Source organism: Triturus cristatus, chromosome 1_2 (assembly GCF_964204655.1).
Source record: "Triturus cristatus chromosome 1_2, aTriCri1.1, whole genome shotgun sequence".
NCBI classification, from domain to species: domain Eukaryota; kingdom Metazoa; phylum Chordata; class Amphibia; order Caudata; family Salamandridae; genus Triturus; species Triturus cristatus.
The window spans coordinates 137,141,576-137,160,507 of NC_140580.1; the positions used below are offsets into that span (position 1 = coordinate 137,141,576).

The 18,932-nt window shown below is 46.0% G+C and overlaps 1 protein-coding gene across 1 annotated transcript in view; it reads right to left on the reverse strand.

The window, feature by feature from the left end:
• The window catches only part of FHIP2A (FHF complex subunit HOOK interacting protein 2A), a 246,797-nt gene that overhangs the window by 80,132 nt on the left and 147,733 nt on the right, over positions 1–18,932 (reverse strand). The window contains exon 14 of the mRNA XM_085603279.1: positions 13,919–14,062. Coding sequence (XP_085459405.1) covers positions 13,919–14,062 — 144 coding nt within the window. The remainder of the gene's footprint in view (positions 1–13,918; positions 14,063–18,932) is intronic.

The window sequence follows — 18,932 nt, forward strand, 5'->3', positions numbered from 1 at the left end:
CGATCACCTAATTGACCTCCTGGAACATAGGAGGGGGCTGTCTGGGCCGGTTTTAAACTGGTTCTCTTTGTTCCTTCACAGATCCTAAAGCTTCAAGGTGAACCACTCCTGGTCACATCCTGCACCGGTCACCTTGGGGGTTCCCCAAGGCTCAGCATTGTCCCCCACCCTCTTTAACCTGTTCATGGAGCCTCTGACAGAATGAATATGCTACTTACCAGTATGCATGTTCTTGGCATGTAGGGCTGCTGACATTCATATCTGTGCATAGATCGCCGCCTAGTGTTGGGTCCGGATGTTTGCACGTTGTTGTCCTGGAAGAGTCTTCGAAGTATCCTTGGATAGGTGACTCCTCCCCTGGACTACAGTGCGCATGGGCATCCTCTCCATCCTCAGATTGTTTTTCGCCATTGTGGCAGTGATGGAGTAGATACAGAAAAGTGATGGCCATGCTTACAGTAATTCTGAGAGCTGCTACAGGCGCCGGGGAGGAGGGAGGGCGATATGAATGTCAGCAGCCCTACATGCCAAGAACAGATGCATACTGGTAAGTAGCATATTCAGTTCGAGGCATGTGGGCTGCTGAATTCATATCTGTGCATAGAATACATAGCAGTGCCCTCTATTAGCGGCGGCTACCAGTGCCAGCTGCAGCTGTCTGAAAAAGGGTTTTGAGAACAGCCTGTCCTACAGCTGCCTGCTGTTTTGATTGCACATCTACACAATAGTGTTTGGTAAATGTGTGTGTAGTGGACCAGGTGGCTGCTCTACATATATCATGCAGGGGAATATTTCCTAGAAAAGCCATGGAGGCCCCTAACTTACGTGTTGAGTGGGCTCGTGGGGGAATAGTTAATGTGCGTTTTGCCTTTTGATAACAAATTTGGATACACTTAACTATCCATCTGGCTATCCCTGCTTTGGAGATGGCGTTACCTTTGTGGTGTGGGGCAAAGGCAACGAACAGTTGTTTGGTCTTCCTAAAGGGTTTGGTCCTGTCGATGTAATACATGAGGGCCCTTTTGACATCTAGTGTGTGGAGTGCCCTTTCCGCGACAGTTTGTGGGTTTTGGAAGAAAACGGGCAGTTCAATAGTTTGATTCATGTGGAACTGCGATATTACCTTGGGCATGAATTTGGGGTTGGTACGTAGTACGACCCTGTTGGCATGAACCTGTATAAATGGCTCTTGAACTGTTAGTGCCTGGAGTTCACTAACTCTTCTTAAAGAAGTGATCGCTACCAGGAAAGCTACTTTCCAGGTGAGGAATTGAATCTCGCATGAGTGGAGAGGTTCAAAGGGTGGACCCATCAGGCGTGTGAGGACCAGGTTGAGGTTCCACATTGGAGCCGGTGGGTGGCTTGGTGGAATGACTCGTTTGAGTCCTTCCAAGAATGCTTTGATGGCAGGCACTCTGAATAGAGAGAGGTGCTGCCTGGTTTGTAGATAGGCTGATATTGCGGTCAAATGGACACGTATAGAGGTGTACGCCAGATTGCATCGGTATAGGTGTAGGAGGTAACAAATGATGTTTTGGATGGATGCGTCCAGCGGGTTAATGTCATTATTACCGCAATAAATGACGAACCTTTTCCATTTGGCTGCATAGCAAGCTCTTGTAGTGGGTCTCCTGGCCTCCTTGATGATGTCCATACAGTCAGGTGGCAGGTTGAGGTAGCCAAACTCTAGGACTTCAGGAGCCAGATCGCCAGGTTCAGCTGTTGCGGATCTGGGTGCTGAATCTCTCCATGGTTCTGCGTCAAATGCGCGGGTTTGATCCGCAGCCTTTGATGCGGCACCACGGAAAGTTCGAGGAAAGTGGTGTACCATGGCTGGCGTGCCCACGTAGGAGCAACTAGGACGAGTGTCAGGGAGTGTTGTCTGAGTTTGCGAGCCACCACCGGTATCAACGGCGCTGGGGGAAAAGCGTACGCAAATCTGCCGGACCAGTTCATCCATATCGCATTGCCCTGTGACTGCGGATGTGGGAACCTGGCGGCAAAGCTTTGGCATTTTGCGTTTTCGCTTGTGGCGAACAGGTCTATTTCTGGATGACCCCACTGCTGGAAGTACGGCTGGAGTACTGATGGGTGTAACTCCCACTCGTGCATCTGGTGGCTGTGTCTGTTGAGCAGATCCGCCATCTGGTTGTCCTTGCCGGGGAGGTGTTCCGCCATGAGGAACATGTTCCTCTGAATGGCCCACTTCCACATGCTCTGAGCCAGATGAGACAACTGTGGAGAGTGCGTTCCTCCCTGCTTCTGTATGTAGTACATTGCGGTCATGTTGTCCGTCCGGATCAACACGACCTTGTTGCACAGATGTACTTTGAATGCCTTCATGGCCAGGAAGATCGCCATCAGTTCCAGAAGGTTGATGTGCATTTTCTTCTGTTGTGTCGTCCATACTCCCTGCACTGTGTAGTGGAGTACATGAGCTCCCCATCCCTGGAGAGACGCGTCCGCTGTCAGTACTATTTGTGGAACAGGCTCTTGGAACGGTCGGCCCTTGCAAAGGTTTTGTGGATTCCACCAATGCAGAGAGTTGTATGCCCGACCGCTCACCACCACTAGGTCTTTCAACTGTCCTTGAGCCTGATTCCACTGAAGTGCTAAGCACTCCTGAAGCGGGCGCATATGTAATCTCGCGTGCGGGACTATGAAAATGCAGGAGGCCATCATGCCTATCAACTGCATGAACACTCGCGCAGGAAGGGAGTGTTGGGGTTTGAACTTGGAAATCAGCATTTGCATGCTGTTGATCCTCACTAAATTTGGCTGAGCTGTGGCCGCCAGAGTATCTATAGTCGCACCCAGGTACTGTTGTACGTGTGCGGGCTGGAGATGGGATTTTGGGTAATTTAGTGAGAATCCCAGACTGTGAAGGAGGTGAATGGTGCGGGACATGTGGCTGGCACATTGCCGGGCTGACTTCGCTTGAACGAGCCAGTCGTCCAGGTAGGGGTAGACGTGTATGTGCTGCCTCCGTAGATGTGCCGCCACAGTAGCTAGGCACTTTGTGAAAACCCTGGGTGCTGTTGTCACGCCGAAGGGCAGGACTTTGAATTGATAGTGCTGTCCCTGAACAGTGAACCTGAGGTATTTTTTGTGTGAGGGGTGAATGGGTATGTGGAAATACGCATCCTTGAGGTCCAGTGTGGCTAGGAAGTCTCCCTGCTTGAGAAGCGGAAGGACTTGCTGGAGAGTGAGCATGTGAAAGTGCTCGGAAAGAATGTACCGGTTCAGGGGTCTTAGGTCTAGTATAGGTCTGAGTGACCCGTCCTTTTTCGGTATTAAAAAGTAGAGGGAGTACACTCCCGTACCTTGCTCGTGGACGGGTACGACCTCTATAGCGCCTTTTAGAAGCATACTTTGCACCTCTTGCTGTAAGAGCGTTAAGTGCTCTGAGGACATAGGACGGTTTCTTGGAGGTATTGTGGGTGGAGTGGAGGTTAGCTCTAGACAGTAACCGTATTTGACAATATCTTTGACCCACCTGTCCGTGGTGATGGAGTTCCACGTGGACAGGAACCTTTGTAGCCTTCCCCCGACAGGTGTTATGTGGTCGGGAGGAAGGGAGAGGGCGTCACTGCTTGTTCTTGGGGGAGGACCTGGTGTTGCCGTAGCCGCGTCCTCTGCCCTTTGTACTGGAGCCACGATATCCACCCCGGGTGTTTTTATCGTAGGCGGTTTGGGTATTGCCCTTGTTGTATGTCTGCTGTGACCCCTGTCCTCTACCTGCTCCTCTATTTCCGGGGCGACGAAAGGAGCTGCTCCAAAAGGACTGAGTCTGGAGAGCCCCCATGGACTTTGCAGTGTCCGTGTCCTTTTTTATTTTCTCAAGGGCTGTGTCAACCTCCGGCCCGAATAAATAGTCGGGGTTGACAGGTTGGTTTAGGATATTATTTTGCACCTCGGGTTTGAACCCGGAGATTCGCAACCAGGCATGTCGTCGCAGCATGACGCTTGTGTTTATGGCCCTGGCAGCCGTGTCTGCAGCATCTAGTGCACACTTGATGGAAGCATTTGTGAGTAGCTGTCCCTCTCTGATAAGAATTTCTGCACCTTCTTTGAACTGGTCAGGGAGATGTTGGAGTAGTTGCTCCAATGTGTCATAGTGCGCTCTATCGTAGCGAGCGAGGAGCGCTTGAGTGTTGGCTATGCGCCATATGTTGGCAGCCTGGGCGGCAACTCGCTTGCCAGAGGTCTCTAACAACTTGGACTCTTTGTCCGGGGGAGGAGCGTCACCTGTCGTTTGCGAGTGTGCCCTCTTGCGAGCATTCGCAACGACAATGGAGTCGAGAGGTAATTGGCCTCTGATGTAAGTACGGTCCCCAGGTGCTGATCTGTACTTTTTGTCGATCCTGGGGTTTATCACCCTTGCCCTGGTGGGTTCCTTGAAGATGTCCTTGGCTGGTTTGAGGACCCCTTTCAACATGGGCAGAGTCTTTACATGCCTTTCTGAGGAAGCGAAAGTGTCCATAAGGAAGTCGTCTTCCACGGTGTCAGAGTGAAGCTGCACTCCATGATTATTTGCAGCACGTTCAATAAGAGCGTTGAACGCTGCAGTGTCCTCTGTGGGAGATGTTTTCGCTCCATAGAGCTGTGGGTCCTGTGCATCTAGAGGTGCACTGGGGTCTGCAGGGTCGCCCCAAGTTTGATCAGGGTCCTGTTGGTCATCAGGGTCCATGTCTGCGTGGTAAGGGACTTGGTCATCCATATAGTCTGCCAGCGCATCCGTGTCGGAGTGTGTGGGAGAGAATGATAGAGGATCCTGGTAGGGCGAGTCGAAAGATTCGCAAAGCACAGGTTCTGAGTCCACAGGCAGCTTTCTTTTTAATGGGATCCTGAAAGGGTCAAAGGGTGGCTCCGAAGTTATCCTCCGGTCATGGATAATCATCCTGCCGGTGTTGGCGTCTATGTAATGTGACGGAGACGTCTCAGCAGGTGTAACCGTGGTGTGGGTGACCCGTGTCCTGAGTTGGAACATTTTCGGGATCGTGGATGGCGGCAGGCCAAAAGTTATGTTGGCTGGCGCCGAAGAGGCTGCTTGAGCTTTTAGTGGGCCGGAGCCCGACGTGTCCTGGAGGACCGTTTGGGTTTTGCTGCCTTGTGCTGCAACGGTTCGCACTTGAAGCGCTTTCGAGGCCTTGGCTCCGACCAGGTTTGTAGAGGCGGCCGTGGACTTTTTCGGCGCCGGTGGGTCATCGGGTCGAGGGGCGGAAATGGCCGTCGACGTTTTCGATGCTGGAGGCTTTGGTGTTGCCGTGGAAGCGACGTGAGACGCAGCAGGCAGTATGACCTTTGGTTTAGGAGTCGATGGCGTCGGCGCCGCGAGCCGAGCAGTTTTGACGGCACCAAGGGCCTTTTTCCGTATGCCGACTCCGACATCGGCCGCTTCAAGTTCGGCACCGAAGTCTCGTTTGTTGCGCTCGGTGCCGATGCGTGTCGCTGGCGTCGAAGGTGTGGAAGGCCTCGATCCGACTAGCGCCACTTTCGGTTTCGGTTTCATTTGTACCAGTGCAGCTTTCGGTTTCGGTTTGGTAGAAGGGAAACCAGCCGGTTTAGGTAATAATGGCTGCCGTTGAACGTCCGAGGCCGGGCCCGAGGGCGGGGCCGAAGAACTGCGGGATAGGTCTCGGGTAAGGCCCGAAGGCGATCCCTCGACCGGAGCCATAGACTGTGGCACTGGGCTCTCGTCAGTCTGAACGGGTAGGCCTTGCTCGTCATTGGAGCTACTCTCTTCGGCCCCTAAGGCCTCATCGCCGTCTCCTACCTCGGTGTTGTCTTCATCTCTGCGAAAGAGTGATTCGTCGACGTCGTCCGAACCGGAGTCATGTTCGGAACCGGGATTGGAGGGTAGGATTGCCAATTCCTCGACATCTTCGGCGTTGAAGAGGTCTGCCGGGGCCGGTGCCGCGTGCTGCGCTTCGAGTCTCGCAGCTCGTCGATTCCGTGGAGTCTTCTTGGAACGGAACCGGGCACAGGCCATGCATGTCGATTCGTCGTGGTCCGGCGACAAGCATTTGTTGCACACCGGGTGGACGTCGATATGGGGATATTTCGCATTGCATACCGGGCACCTCTTGAATGGTGTCCTCGACTCCATCGTCGGTGTCGTCGATGGTCAGGTAAAAAGCGAAAAGTTGTTTCCAAAGTTAGTAAGCTAACAGGTAGAGTCGAAACCGATCGAGTGAACAGTACCGACGCGAACTAAAGGCCTTTTGGCCTCGATTCAAAGTTTTTCCTAACTGGAGTTAAGATAGCACATCCGAACCCAATGGCGGAAAAAAACAATCTGAGGATGGAGAGGATGCCCATGCGCACTGTAGTCCAGGGGAGGAATCACCTATCCAAGGATACTTCGAAGACTCTTCCAGGACAACAACGTGCAAACATCCGGACCCAACACTAGGCGGCGATCTATGCACAGATATGAATTCAGCAGCCCACATGCCTCGAACATTCTAAAATCATCCAGCATTCATTATCATATGTACGCAGATGATACCCAACTAAACCTGAAGATCGCCTCCCCCGAAGACATTCTGTCCCTAAACTCAGTCCTGCTGGAAACACAAAGCTGGTTGACAAGTAATCACCTGAAGCTAAATGCTCTTAAAACGGAATTCTTACTGATCTCACCCCACAACCAATCCCCGGTCACGGAGCAATGGCTGAATCAGCTGACTGCTCTTAACTGTAGACCGCAGTACAAGCATTAGTGATCTCAAAGCTGGACTATGGTAGCGTAACACTTTGCGGCCTGCCTAGAGTGAGGACGGCTCCTCTTAGGGCTTCCCTCAGTTCCGCTGCTAGGCTCTTAACTGGCACACAAAAATACCACCACATCTCTCCGGACTTGCGGGACCTGAATTGACTTCCATATGAAGGTCGGATACAGTTAAAAAATTGCATGCATGGCTCACAAGGCCATCCACTTCAAGACCCTGCTGTACCTCGCTCGGAAACTCGAGCTCTCCTGCGGTTCTAGAGCCTCCAGACGTGCCAGCACCCTTTTGCTAAAACAACAAAAATTCAAGAAAAAAAAGACCTATAACCGAGCCTTCTCAGGGATGGCTCCGAGGATCTGGAACTCCCTTCCACCCGAAGTCAGGGTGAACCCCTCCACTGTAGTCTTCAAAAAAGAAGTCAAAGGACTCCTGATGAAGAAATGTCTTCCATAGCCTGGCTCCTTCATCTGGTTATGGGTCCATACCCGTTGACGCTGGCCCAGACACCTGGTTCACGAGTATCTTGGACAATTCTAGACTGATCTTGTCGCGCTGTCAATTCTGTTGGGTCTGTTTTTCCCACAGGATAATGTTTGACAATTTTAGACTTTGATTTTGTTGCTTTGTTTATTCTGTTTTGTTTGCTTATAACCATTGTGATGCATAATCTGTAAAGCGCTCCGATACCCTCGGTGGTCACGTTTGGGCTATATAAAACTTTCAAAATAAATAAACCAAACCCAAAACATCTGTCTTGACTCCTTTAGGTCCAGAACCTTAAGAATCAACAAAGGAGTTCCACAGCCTGAGACCGACTAACATTTACATGGCGCCTCTAGCACAGAAAGTGAGAATGTATTGATTTGAGATCCTTTCATTTGAGGAAACGCAATTGCTCATCTCCTTTGGACCGGACTCAAGGAAAGTTCAGTTGCAGTTCGCCCACTGTATGCATAAAATTGCAACATGGATAACCAATAATTGTCTTCAGTTGACAAAACTGAGATTCGACTTTTTGACACGGCCCTGGAAATGTGATCAGCTGACTGATGGCCCCCCAAGTTTGGTCCAGCTCCTGCCACAAACAGGTAGTAAAAAGAATCTTGGGGTCAAAATAGATCAATCTTTATCGAAGAAATCCCGGGTTGACTATCTGTGGTATCTGCTATGCCACCATTTGGCTCTTAAGAAAGACTTATCTATGTCTACCCCCCCCTTGCCCCCCCCCCCAGTCCAAGCTCTCAATACCAACTGCCTAGACTATGATAATGCACTTCTGTGAGCAGCTAATGATACCTTGGTATCAAACCGCCAAGTGGTGCAGAAAACTGCTGCCCAGCTAATTTGTAACTAGCTCCGCCGTACTTCCATGGCTCCCATTTTAAGGTACCAGTACTGGCTGCCCCTATAATATATTCTTCAAGATATGTTGCTCGACACAGAAAGCCTTAATTAAGGTCTTGCCCACTTATTTGATTTTCAAGCTTTGCTTGTATCAGCCCTCTCGGGCTGTAAGATCTTCCAACAAGTCTTATTTAAAAACACCTTGGATCCGCTCCACCAGATTCAGCAGTTGATAATTTTCCTATTTGGTGCCATCTCACTGGAATAAACTTCCCCTGTCTATTCAATTATGTGAGGACCATGCTAAATTCAAAAAGCTTTTGAAAAAAGGGCTATTTAATGTTTCTCTCTAAATTTCTAGAGAGTACTCATGCCAACCTGCTGTGCACAGCGCCAAGATGCTCCTCTGGGAGTGAGTTGTGAGCAATAGCAAGTTTAAATAATAATACAAAGTAATCAGTCAAGAAAAGATAGCCTTAGAAGGAATTGGTATGTAAAACCAAAGGTCACGAAACTCACTAAGAAAAACTGTTTCAAGAGGCCATGCTTTCCACTGCATTGTGCAAACATGCTTGACAGGATGAAAGAGTTGCAGTAAGGCAGATCAGATGGCACTTCAAGAATTAGTTGGCAGTGGAAAAGCAGTATCCAGATGTGTTCACAGGCACCAACAGATACATTGTTCTTGCAGGCATTGACCTGGACAGCTGGTTTAACAAGATATATAGAGAAAGACATGCCACTGGTCACTGTGCAAGTATGCAGGTTACAAATGGACCCTTGACCACTTGCAACTGAACTATAGTCTTGTGTAGGATTACCTGGCAGCCACCAGCATATCTAATATGTCGAACAATATGCAAGGATGGGCAAAGGCCAGCTGCTCAAGAGCCAGACACTCAAGCTGAGTAAAGGGAGGATGAGGTGAAAGACTCTCCATCGCTCTCTGGAAATGAGGCCTCAATTCTGAGGAAGCAAGTGTGTTCTATCTGTAGAAGATGCAGGATTTTTGAAAAACAGATTTGTTGGGGGCAACCAAAGTCAGAGCCCCCCACAGTGGTCCCTGATCTTCCACAGAAGGTTTGGAGTAACAGGGCTTCGGGGTGGGCTTACAGCAATGTTACTTTCCAATCCATCATCAGCTGCCAATCCAGGAGACTAACCACTCAGACTTGCAGTTCAAGTGGACCCCAAAGGCATCGACAACTAGAAATCTCACCCCAACACCACAACCACCCACATCCCCTTTCATTGCCAAGTTTTGAAGATGGATGGTCTCTCTCTAGGAGGCAAATGAGTGAGTTCAGAGTCTAGAATGGGCCAGCTAAACAGATTTTAGGATAAATCAGAGAGGAGTGTGCATTGTTTAGTAAGAAGGAAAGACTGAATATGGAGCAGAGGTTAGCGATCAGACTGAATTGTGCAAACTTGCTTGACAAAGGTTAGTAGCAGGCCTTCTGTAACCTTAGAAAAGCAACAGCAGGAGTCAAGATATTTAAGAATATAGACGAGAAAGAGCAGAAAATTCACCACAAGGTCTTGTACTTGCAGGTTTGGTTTCCTACCATAAAACAGAGGCACTGAACTCAGAATATGTCTTGTATCATTTTTTACAGCTTCAAGGACTTGGAACGGCACCAGCATTTTGTAGATCTGTGGAAGGAGGAAATGGTTGGGATTGTAGAGATCCAAGATGGTTTGATGTCCTATACAAGAAGAATATGGCGCAATAAACCTACCTTTTTTGGAAAAGGGTCACATAGAGGTCAGCGCTTATGATTATAAAAGGTGGACGATCTCATTCTCCTGCAGAAATTCCTGACATATTGACTGGGGAACAAGTATCGTAGTTGGGGATGGCTGGAAGAGTTTTAGAGCATACCGGATTCATACTGCCCAAAGGGCTCATGCATTGGCAATAATCTGGATGGCAAAGCTTTCTCCTTGCTTGAGAGTAAAGTATACTGCCTAAAAAAGAGAAACTGAGGTCAATGGCATAGCCCTTGACGTCACTGGGATTTTCAACTTCTAATAATGTTGGGAGAACGACTGTGGTACATTCTATGAAAAACCTTCCCTTGTACTCAGAAGTCAAGCCCAATGAATAGATGGCAGCTGCAAAAGACTTTGCACAAAAAAAGTGTTGGCCTTGAAAGACTGCAATAACTTTTTGGGTTGGTAAGAGCACTGTAGTCTGACTGCTGCTTTCTGGATCCCATTCAGCTATTTGGCGTGAACATGACTGTTTTGTACTGCGAGAGGGCCATACTAATTTGTGGAGCAGAGGATAGGAGAGCGTGGTTCTAGTCACCAACTGGAAAGTTTATATCCTTTTCTTGTACTCGTCAACAAAGCCATGATTCAAGACCTTGCCACCTGTGAGGGATTTACTATTTACATCGCATAGCTGTCCTGACACTTGTGGTTAAAGCCTTTGTCAATTCATGAGTGTAACATGTTCACATCCTCTGTCTGGTTATGTCCCAATCCATAATTCAGGAGCTGCACTTTGCTCAAATGTAGTGATCAGATTAGCAGGAATCCAGTCTTCAATATTGTCATTAAGATATGATCTACGGTGGCTTAAAGTCGAAGATCATCTTTATGTGCACAGGTTTAATCTCTAAATGCACTCAGAATTCATCCCTTTCCCAATTGTCAGATACACTTTTATCTAGTAAATATAGGAAAAACGGTTTGCTCTACTAAGGTAATGCAATGTCATACTTCCTACAAACTCGCCATTCCTCATTTCTGAATTTTCTGAGTTGCAGGCGAAACAAGACGGACCTGTTTTGTAGTAGTGCCCTATTTAACTCTTACTATTATCAACAAAGTTCTTATTTACCAAGCATTAACAAAGCAAATGGGTCTTGCATAGAAAACCAAGGAAACGAGTGAAAAAGAAGCCAACCAATAGTAAGCATTGAGTGTCTGTAAGTCACCTGTAAGTAAACTAAACATATAGAAGTGGCAGCATATGCTTATCTCAGATGAGACCTAAAAAACAGCCCGATCACTACTTTTACTGATTACCCTTAGGCTGAGAATGGGAGAAAGCCAGAATGCAGGAGGAAGAATATTTTTGTCAGAATCTAGTGGCTCTATAAACTCTGAAAAGCTGTTGGTCTAACATTTGCATTAGCTCTATATACCCATGACCCCAAAAAATTGCAGCCCAAAAAGAGGGAATATGTAAAAAAAAACATACTGCAAGCTCTGGCCACTAGTACATTTCTACCATCAGTGACACACATTTTAAGATACACCTATTCTTTCCCCCCAAAGTTAGATGGGTAAAAATCATAACACTCTTCCAACATATACCTATCAAAACAAACACCATAGGGAATCAGTCTTTCAGTGCCCAAATGTCACATAAATCTGGTACAACAGCAAATTAGTGGGGTAAACTAGGGGGCACCAGTGCATGTTGGAAAACTAAGCAAACAATTACAAATGTAGGTCCTTAACTATCGAGGCTGTCACATCACTAAAGTGCATTGATATGTACAGACCTTTTGTTCAAGGAGGGCTTATAATAGTCCTCATTTATTTTACTGATTTTTAAAATGCTGGCTGGCTTGTGACATGCCACCACTTCGAAGTGCTGATTGTGCTGATTATGCTTGACCATGAGATAAATCTCACAATTGACTCAGAAAAGAGCTTAATTCTTGTGTGACTGCAAAGTTTTTATTATCTATGAACGGCGGTTACATTGAGGTTTGTATGGTGCACACATGTAAAAATGAAACTCTTTTGGTGCGCTTCTTACACTTTTGTAAGTTTGTATGAAGAAGCACAACTGGTGATAATGCTAACAAGAACTGAACTAAAATCATTTGAAGCTTCCTCAACTTAACACTCCAGTTTTGATCTGCTTTTGCCACACACCAAGTCCCCTAAATGGCTTATTAGCCTGTCTTACCAGCGTTAATGCAATTGCTCCTCTAGGATTTCTCCGTAGAACATTCATTGCTTATAAACGTTTGAAGCTAGAGAGCAGGGTCTTAATACAAGAGTTTTGAGTATGAGCTAAGTACTTTCTTTTATGTTAGTTGCTTAGGTTACAGAAACAGCAGGTAGGTCCTGTCCTCCCATCAACTTTCCCCATCTCCTAACTTCCACTCTACACCACACAAACATTTCATTAAGTCATTAACTCACAACATTCCAGACGCTAGCTCAGGCATACAGAGAATAGGTAAACACAGGATACTACACACGTCCCTTTCTTACAAATAACAAAACATGAATCTAGAACATGTAGTCCGAAATCCTCGTTTACGCGCCAGAATGGGCACTAAAACCACCAACTTCCTTTGACAAAGGGTTTCTCCATCATCTCCAAGTCTACACATTCAAGGCAAAAACAAACAAAAGCAGAAGGTTTAACAATACCTCACCTTAAGTGAAAACTCTCTTGACCAGGCTCCAACACACGACCTGGCTTCACAACACTAGCACACAAAGTCACCAGACATCTACATCACACTACCAAATTATGCAGGTGACACATAACAAACTCTGAGTTTCTTCATCTACCCCAAGCTCCAATTCGACATCCACAGATGTTCAACATACTCCACAAAACATTCACACATAAAGTGCAGTTGAGTACTCTAACACATACAATACCTAATCACAATAGCAGCTCAGACCAATAATGACAAAGAGCTGGGTTGAAGAAAGCACTTAATCTGACCCAGTAAAACACCCTCTGGAAACTGAACCAGAAAAAGTTGTGATATCTTCTAAACACAATGATGACAGCCTACAACATATGTATAGTAAAATATTATTACCAAAGGTTAAACAATACAGTAATCCAGTAATACAATCTTGGACTTCAGATCCCATGATGAAGGACTCCCCTATATCACACTAGAGTTGCATCAAACACTAGCATTCAAGCAGAACCCTGACCGACTCCATTGAATAAACGACAAAACAATAACACATTTTCTGCGCTACTGCACAACACACTTGTCAAATCTTCCTACTTTAACAGGTTTACCATTGGTCCCAGATCGCGCTCAGGCGAAACATGTGGCTACCATCCACAACAGCCCAGGTAACTACACTTCTTCAAAGTTTCAGTCCATGGGGTATTTCCCCTTGCAACCTCTTACAACATGGTACATCTCTTTTCCCACATCACGCATCACAGGGAACCTTTAGTGAAAGGGTACTGCTCTTTCTCTATTCGCACCACCACACACAAGTGTATTACACTCATATCTCATAGTGGGTACTGCTCTTCACCACAAGCACCATGCCTGTACAAGGAGAGCTCCATCCTCCCTCCAACTGTCCCCATCTCCTAGCTTCTAATCAGGGCTACACACCAGTGTTCTATTACATCATTCATTGTCAATATTCCAGACACCAGCTCAAGCATACAGGCAATGCAAGCACACAAAAGACTACACAAACCATCTTCCTCTTCACAAAATCCACAACTTCCACTAGATTCTTATATATCAGCACGTATCCTTCTAATATCAGCTCTTGGTCTACAAGCTAGTTTAAGCAGTTACTCCACCATAATAATGAACAAAAGCTGCCTTTGAATTGCTAGTCTATGCATTCTCCAAAAATATGCCATTCTTTTTCCAGCCATCATGTGCCTCTGCAATTTGTACCAGTAGTATCATGTCTCTAAAATTCTATGTGGAAACCATTAGTTAAAGACACTAACCAAGCTGACATGCTAGAAACTCTAGTCCTCTTAGTACTTTAACACACTTTTGTTTCTTCAGCTGTGGGTATGACGCATTTTATTACTCACATTCATAGAGCATTTTTTAAAGGTTTTAAATATTTTCTTTTCTTACCTGATCCAGGATCCTCCCCATTCTGTCAAACAAAACTTTCACAAAATGTCCCTCAAAGAAAGGTGCTTCCAAATTGCATTTTTCCAGTGCCTTTGGGTAGTTGGGCCATTCCCACCGAATACAGATAGCACAGTAATCACGGAACTAGGAATGAAAAGGCACATGAGCACATATTAATGCAGAGTCGTTGATTGAACTGACAACATTTCACTGCACGAGGAAGGGTGAATCTAGGAAATGACACACAACACATTACCTAACAGGAGACTGACCTTGTGGACCAATGGTAGTGTTAGATAGTACCAAGCAAGGTCAATGAAAGCAGCGTGGTAGGGAACACTGGGATGTGATAGATCATCGACCTTACCAGATGACAAAGAAGCACATAGTACAGTTTTTAAGGGCAGTCCATGAGTCTACTTCTGGCCAGCAGGAGGAATACACATTGCCAGGAAGCGGCTCTGAGGAAAAGAAATGGGTACCATGGACACAGTAAACAGGGTTTGTTTTCCAAAGAAGATGTCACTCATGCTGACAACGGGTCTAAGTTTCGAACATAATACTTCCTGGGTATAGAAGTTTGCCATCCACTGATCAACTACGATATGAATCTATGCCCTTGACCTTGCACACATTTGTCGGAACCCATGCGTGTTCTTCACATGACAAGTAGTGGTCAAGTTGCCAAGTAGCACCGCACTATGTGAGATACCTGTGTGAGACACCTTCCGCCAGTACTGACATTTTTTGCAAGCAACACACTGCATTCCGAGTTTGTACTTTTGACTTACCCAAATTCAAGGTGCACCCAAAAGTGTCATCTTGCATACTGCTAAAAGGCCATGACACTCTTAAGATGTTACACATACGCGAGGTCAAAAAGCTGAGAGTGCTCTTACCTGACATGAGCTACCCAGTCCCATGCAATGGCACACAGGTGCCCAGTAACACATATTTATTCCTAGTAAAAGTTTTCTTGCGCTTTACTGCCATTAGTATGGATTAATGCTGCTGCCAGATTTAGGATACCTTTATAAGCTGCTCTTGGGTAATTGGTCACAGAACAGAATCTGTTTTCTGATTGTTTGAATTGGATCATTAGTATAGGTAGAATTAACATGCTGATTTAGTGTATATTATTGGTTGTATGTGTATTGTTTAATCTATAGCACTGTTTGGCTTGTGCAGCTAAATGGCATTACCACCTTGGGTACATGCATTTGGGAATATTTAGCATGTGCATTCATTTCCCAGCTTTACTGTGCCAGATGTAATTGAGAGCATGGCGTTGTGTGAAAGGTCACTGGTATCACTTTGAACCACACTAGTAGTTAGTTCAAAAAGTCTAAATCCTGCTTTAACCAATCAGTGTTATAATACTGAGAATCTATGATGTGGGTAATCGCAAGCTGTATGACTTCTGCAGGCTCTCTTTTGGGAGCACTGGTGCTAAAGAACAGTGTTGGTGAGCATCATATTTCTTTTGGGTGACCAAACAAGAAAAGCTAATTCGGAACCACCATTAGTCATGCAAAAGACACATTAAAGAAAGTGGAAAAACTGCACATCTAACTCGGTGATATGTTGGGACAATATATTTTTAAATCCATTAGATAGATTTTTCCATCTTAATATTGCATTAACACAATACTAAATTATACTTAAACATAATCTGAACCTACTATACCTGTACTTGCATAACAGATTGAAAAGTCTCACTGCTGATGGATATACCTTTCGCAGAGTCCTTCCCTTGTGCATTATCCTTTGAGGCATCAAACTGTATGTAGTTTCAGTCACAACTCTACCTCAGGACAGGATGATACTAGAGTATATTAGGTGGGAACTGTTGTGCTAGTATCAGTTCCTGTTTTCCCACACCTCCTGGATATAGTTAGAGCTCCACATGCCAAACAGCAGAAGAGGGCGTTTTAGTGAACCGGAGGTCTCAGTGGCTCAAACATCAGGGGAGCCTCATGGCTTGGATACAGAGCTTTCACTCTGTTAATGCGGATCAGCACTAGTGGATCAGTGTTGGAAATCACCAACTTTTTGATACGTTTGAAAGTCAGGAGGCTCAGACTAACATGGATATGGATGCCTCCTCACTGGGCTGGACTGCCCATCTGGGCTCAGTTTCTGCATCTCACCAGCCAAGCAGCATGGAATGACATGGTGGAAGCCGCCGCTTTCTATCAAGGTTTGAGATAAGATCTCAAACATGCCTTATGGTTAGCAGTGAACTTACCCACTACATCTATGGAATTGGTCAACCTCACTTTACAGGTAGAAGCTAAACAAAGGAGTTGACAAGAATAGAATTGCCAGGAGCCTGTACATAAATGCCCCATATTGTTAAACGCCAATAATCTCCAGTGGAAGAAGTCGAGGAAGAAACGATGCAGATCAAAACTTGCACAAACCTTCGACGCGAAATGAAACAGAAAGGAGGTCTTGAAGGTTAACGTTTATATTGTGGACCAGCCCATCATTAGAGGGAAACTAAGTTTCAAGATCTTGACATGCATACCAGGACCAAAGGTTTCTCTTTTAGAAACAGGCCTTGAAAAAAAACGCACATTTTTTTTCCCATATATTATTCGTGAACACTAAACAAGGCCCACTTGACTATAAGAATTAAGTCTGGAGTTTCTGGAATATTTATTGATCAGACTTTTCAAAGAAGCACAACATACCCATTCAAAGAAGAAGAGAGTGAACTCTATTTTTGAACTGGATGAAAATACTAAAGACTCAGGCAAAGTAATCAACAAAACAAACGTTAGTCAAGGTAACCCAATCAGGACATGTGCAACATGGATAGCGTGATATCATAGATGCTCCAGGATTGTTTATGATTTTAGGGACTTCCTGGCTTCAGTGCCATGTAACCCAATGTTGCAACTGTTCCTCTTCTCTAATGCAACAAACCCTGATGTGCTTCTCATTACGTTATGTTAATTTACTCTTAACATAGGGCATATACACCGACCAGTCTCTTAGCGCTCTGGAAGAGAGAGAAACACAAACAGAGAGGTGGACCAGATCTTTAGGTAGTAGAGGGCCTTAGGACTGTATCAAAAGCTTCTATGAAGAGAAGGGTTTTAAGTTTTTTTCGGAATGGTAAGAGTCTAGGTTCTTTCCGAAGATCTCTGGGAAACTGATTCCAGAGTTGTGGCAGAAGGATCGAAAAAGCTCTCCCCCCTTTGATTGTCGTGTTGAAGCGTGGGCAGATTAGCTGACATGCTTCTGCTGAACCTGGCACATATTTGAGAAGGCGTTCTTTTAAGTATCGTGGGGCGTGTCCGTAAAGAGCTTTATGGGTGATACACAACCCCTTAAATTTCGCTCTCTGCTTAATGGGCAGCCAGTGCAATTCGCTCAGCAGGGGAGTAGCATGAGTTCTTCTGGGCAGTCTAAAAATGAGCCTGGCTGCATCATTCAATACTACCTGCAGTTTATTAGTAATTTTCTGGGGAAGCCCCACATATAGCACATTACCATAATCAAGTCTTGAGACAATGGTTGCTGCCACTATCGCTTTCATAGTTGAGATCGAGAGTAGAGGGACCAGTTTTCTCGGCTGTCTCAAAATCCCTATACAAGTCCCAACCACCGAGTTGACTTGATTAGTCATTAAGAGCTCTGAGTCGATCTTAATGCCCAGACTTTTCACTACAGGTACTGGTAAGGGGGTGGCTCCTAGCTCCTGGGGCCAGAACTGATCGCTCCAGGGGTTGTTTTTGGTGGAAATGGCTAGGACTTCCGTCTTATCTGGATTGATTTTTAAAGACTTCGCAGTCATCCAGTTGACTGTGAATCTATGTATACTCCGAGCTGACTGTTGGGCGAAATCCGAATTATCGATCCTTAGGATGAGTTGAGTGTCATCCGCATAATTGAATACCCGGCAGTCCATTTTGGCTAGCATAGTCACCAGAGGCTGTAGGTATATGTTAAAGAGAAGGGGGCATAGTGCGGAGCCTTGAGGGACCCCGCATAGAATGTTACCCTTTTCCGATACCTGCTCCGCTAATTGGATCCTCCTCTGCGTTCTTCCAGAAAGGAAGGACTCTAACCATTTATGGACCTGCCCTTGAATGCCCAAGTCCGCTAGCCGAGTAAGTAGCTTTTGGTGACAGACCGTATCGAACGCCGCTGACAGATCTAACAGTATCAGGGCGCTCGATTCCTTCTTGTCAGCCTAAGGTCATCCAGGACTGAAAGCATGACCAGCTCCGTACTATGATTGGCTCTAAAGCCAGCCTGGCGGGCATGGAGAAGCTCGTGTTTTTCCAGAAATGCTGAGATGGTCCTCAAAACGTGTTTCTCCATGATCTTCGCCAAGAAGGGAAGCTGAGCGATCGGTCTGTAGTTTTTTTTTTAATTCGGTCCTCTCTGCCCCTGGTTTTTTCAGAAGAGGAGTAACTCTGGCCTCCTTCAGATTAGCGGGGACACGGCCGGTCGCCAAGGAATTATTCAGAAGAGTGAGAATCTTGTTTTCCAAAGTTGGTAGAGCCATTCTAAATATCTGTGGCGGGCATGCATCGCCAGGGGCACCTGACTTAGTGCCGTTGGCCAGTAATGAAAGAGCCCCTGAGTCTAGCGGAGGGAAACTGGTGAGAAGATTCCCCGCAGCACTTAAGGTCATATGTGTGTTTTTGATCTCTAGAAGAATGTCTGCTACCTTCTGAAGGAAGAAGGCCTGCAGGACATTACAGTCGGTCGGAGCTACTACAAGGTTGGCATCCAACTTTTTGCAAAGTTCTTTTAGGATCATAAAAGTCTCCTTTTGAATATTTGACGCTACCCTAATTCGCACTGCGTAATACTCAGCTTTCCTAGCTCTAATAGCCTTTTTGTAAAGTATGAGTAGAGAAATTGCATGTAATAGGATAGCCTGACGCCTGTAAAGACTTTCTGAATGTGGATAGTGTAAAGGAGGCAGACTATCTTCCTTTCCTGTCGGGGATATGATTATACTATTGTCTTCATTCGTGGAGCAAAGTTACCA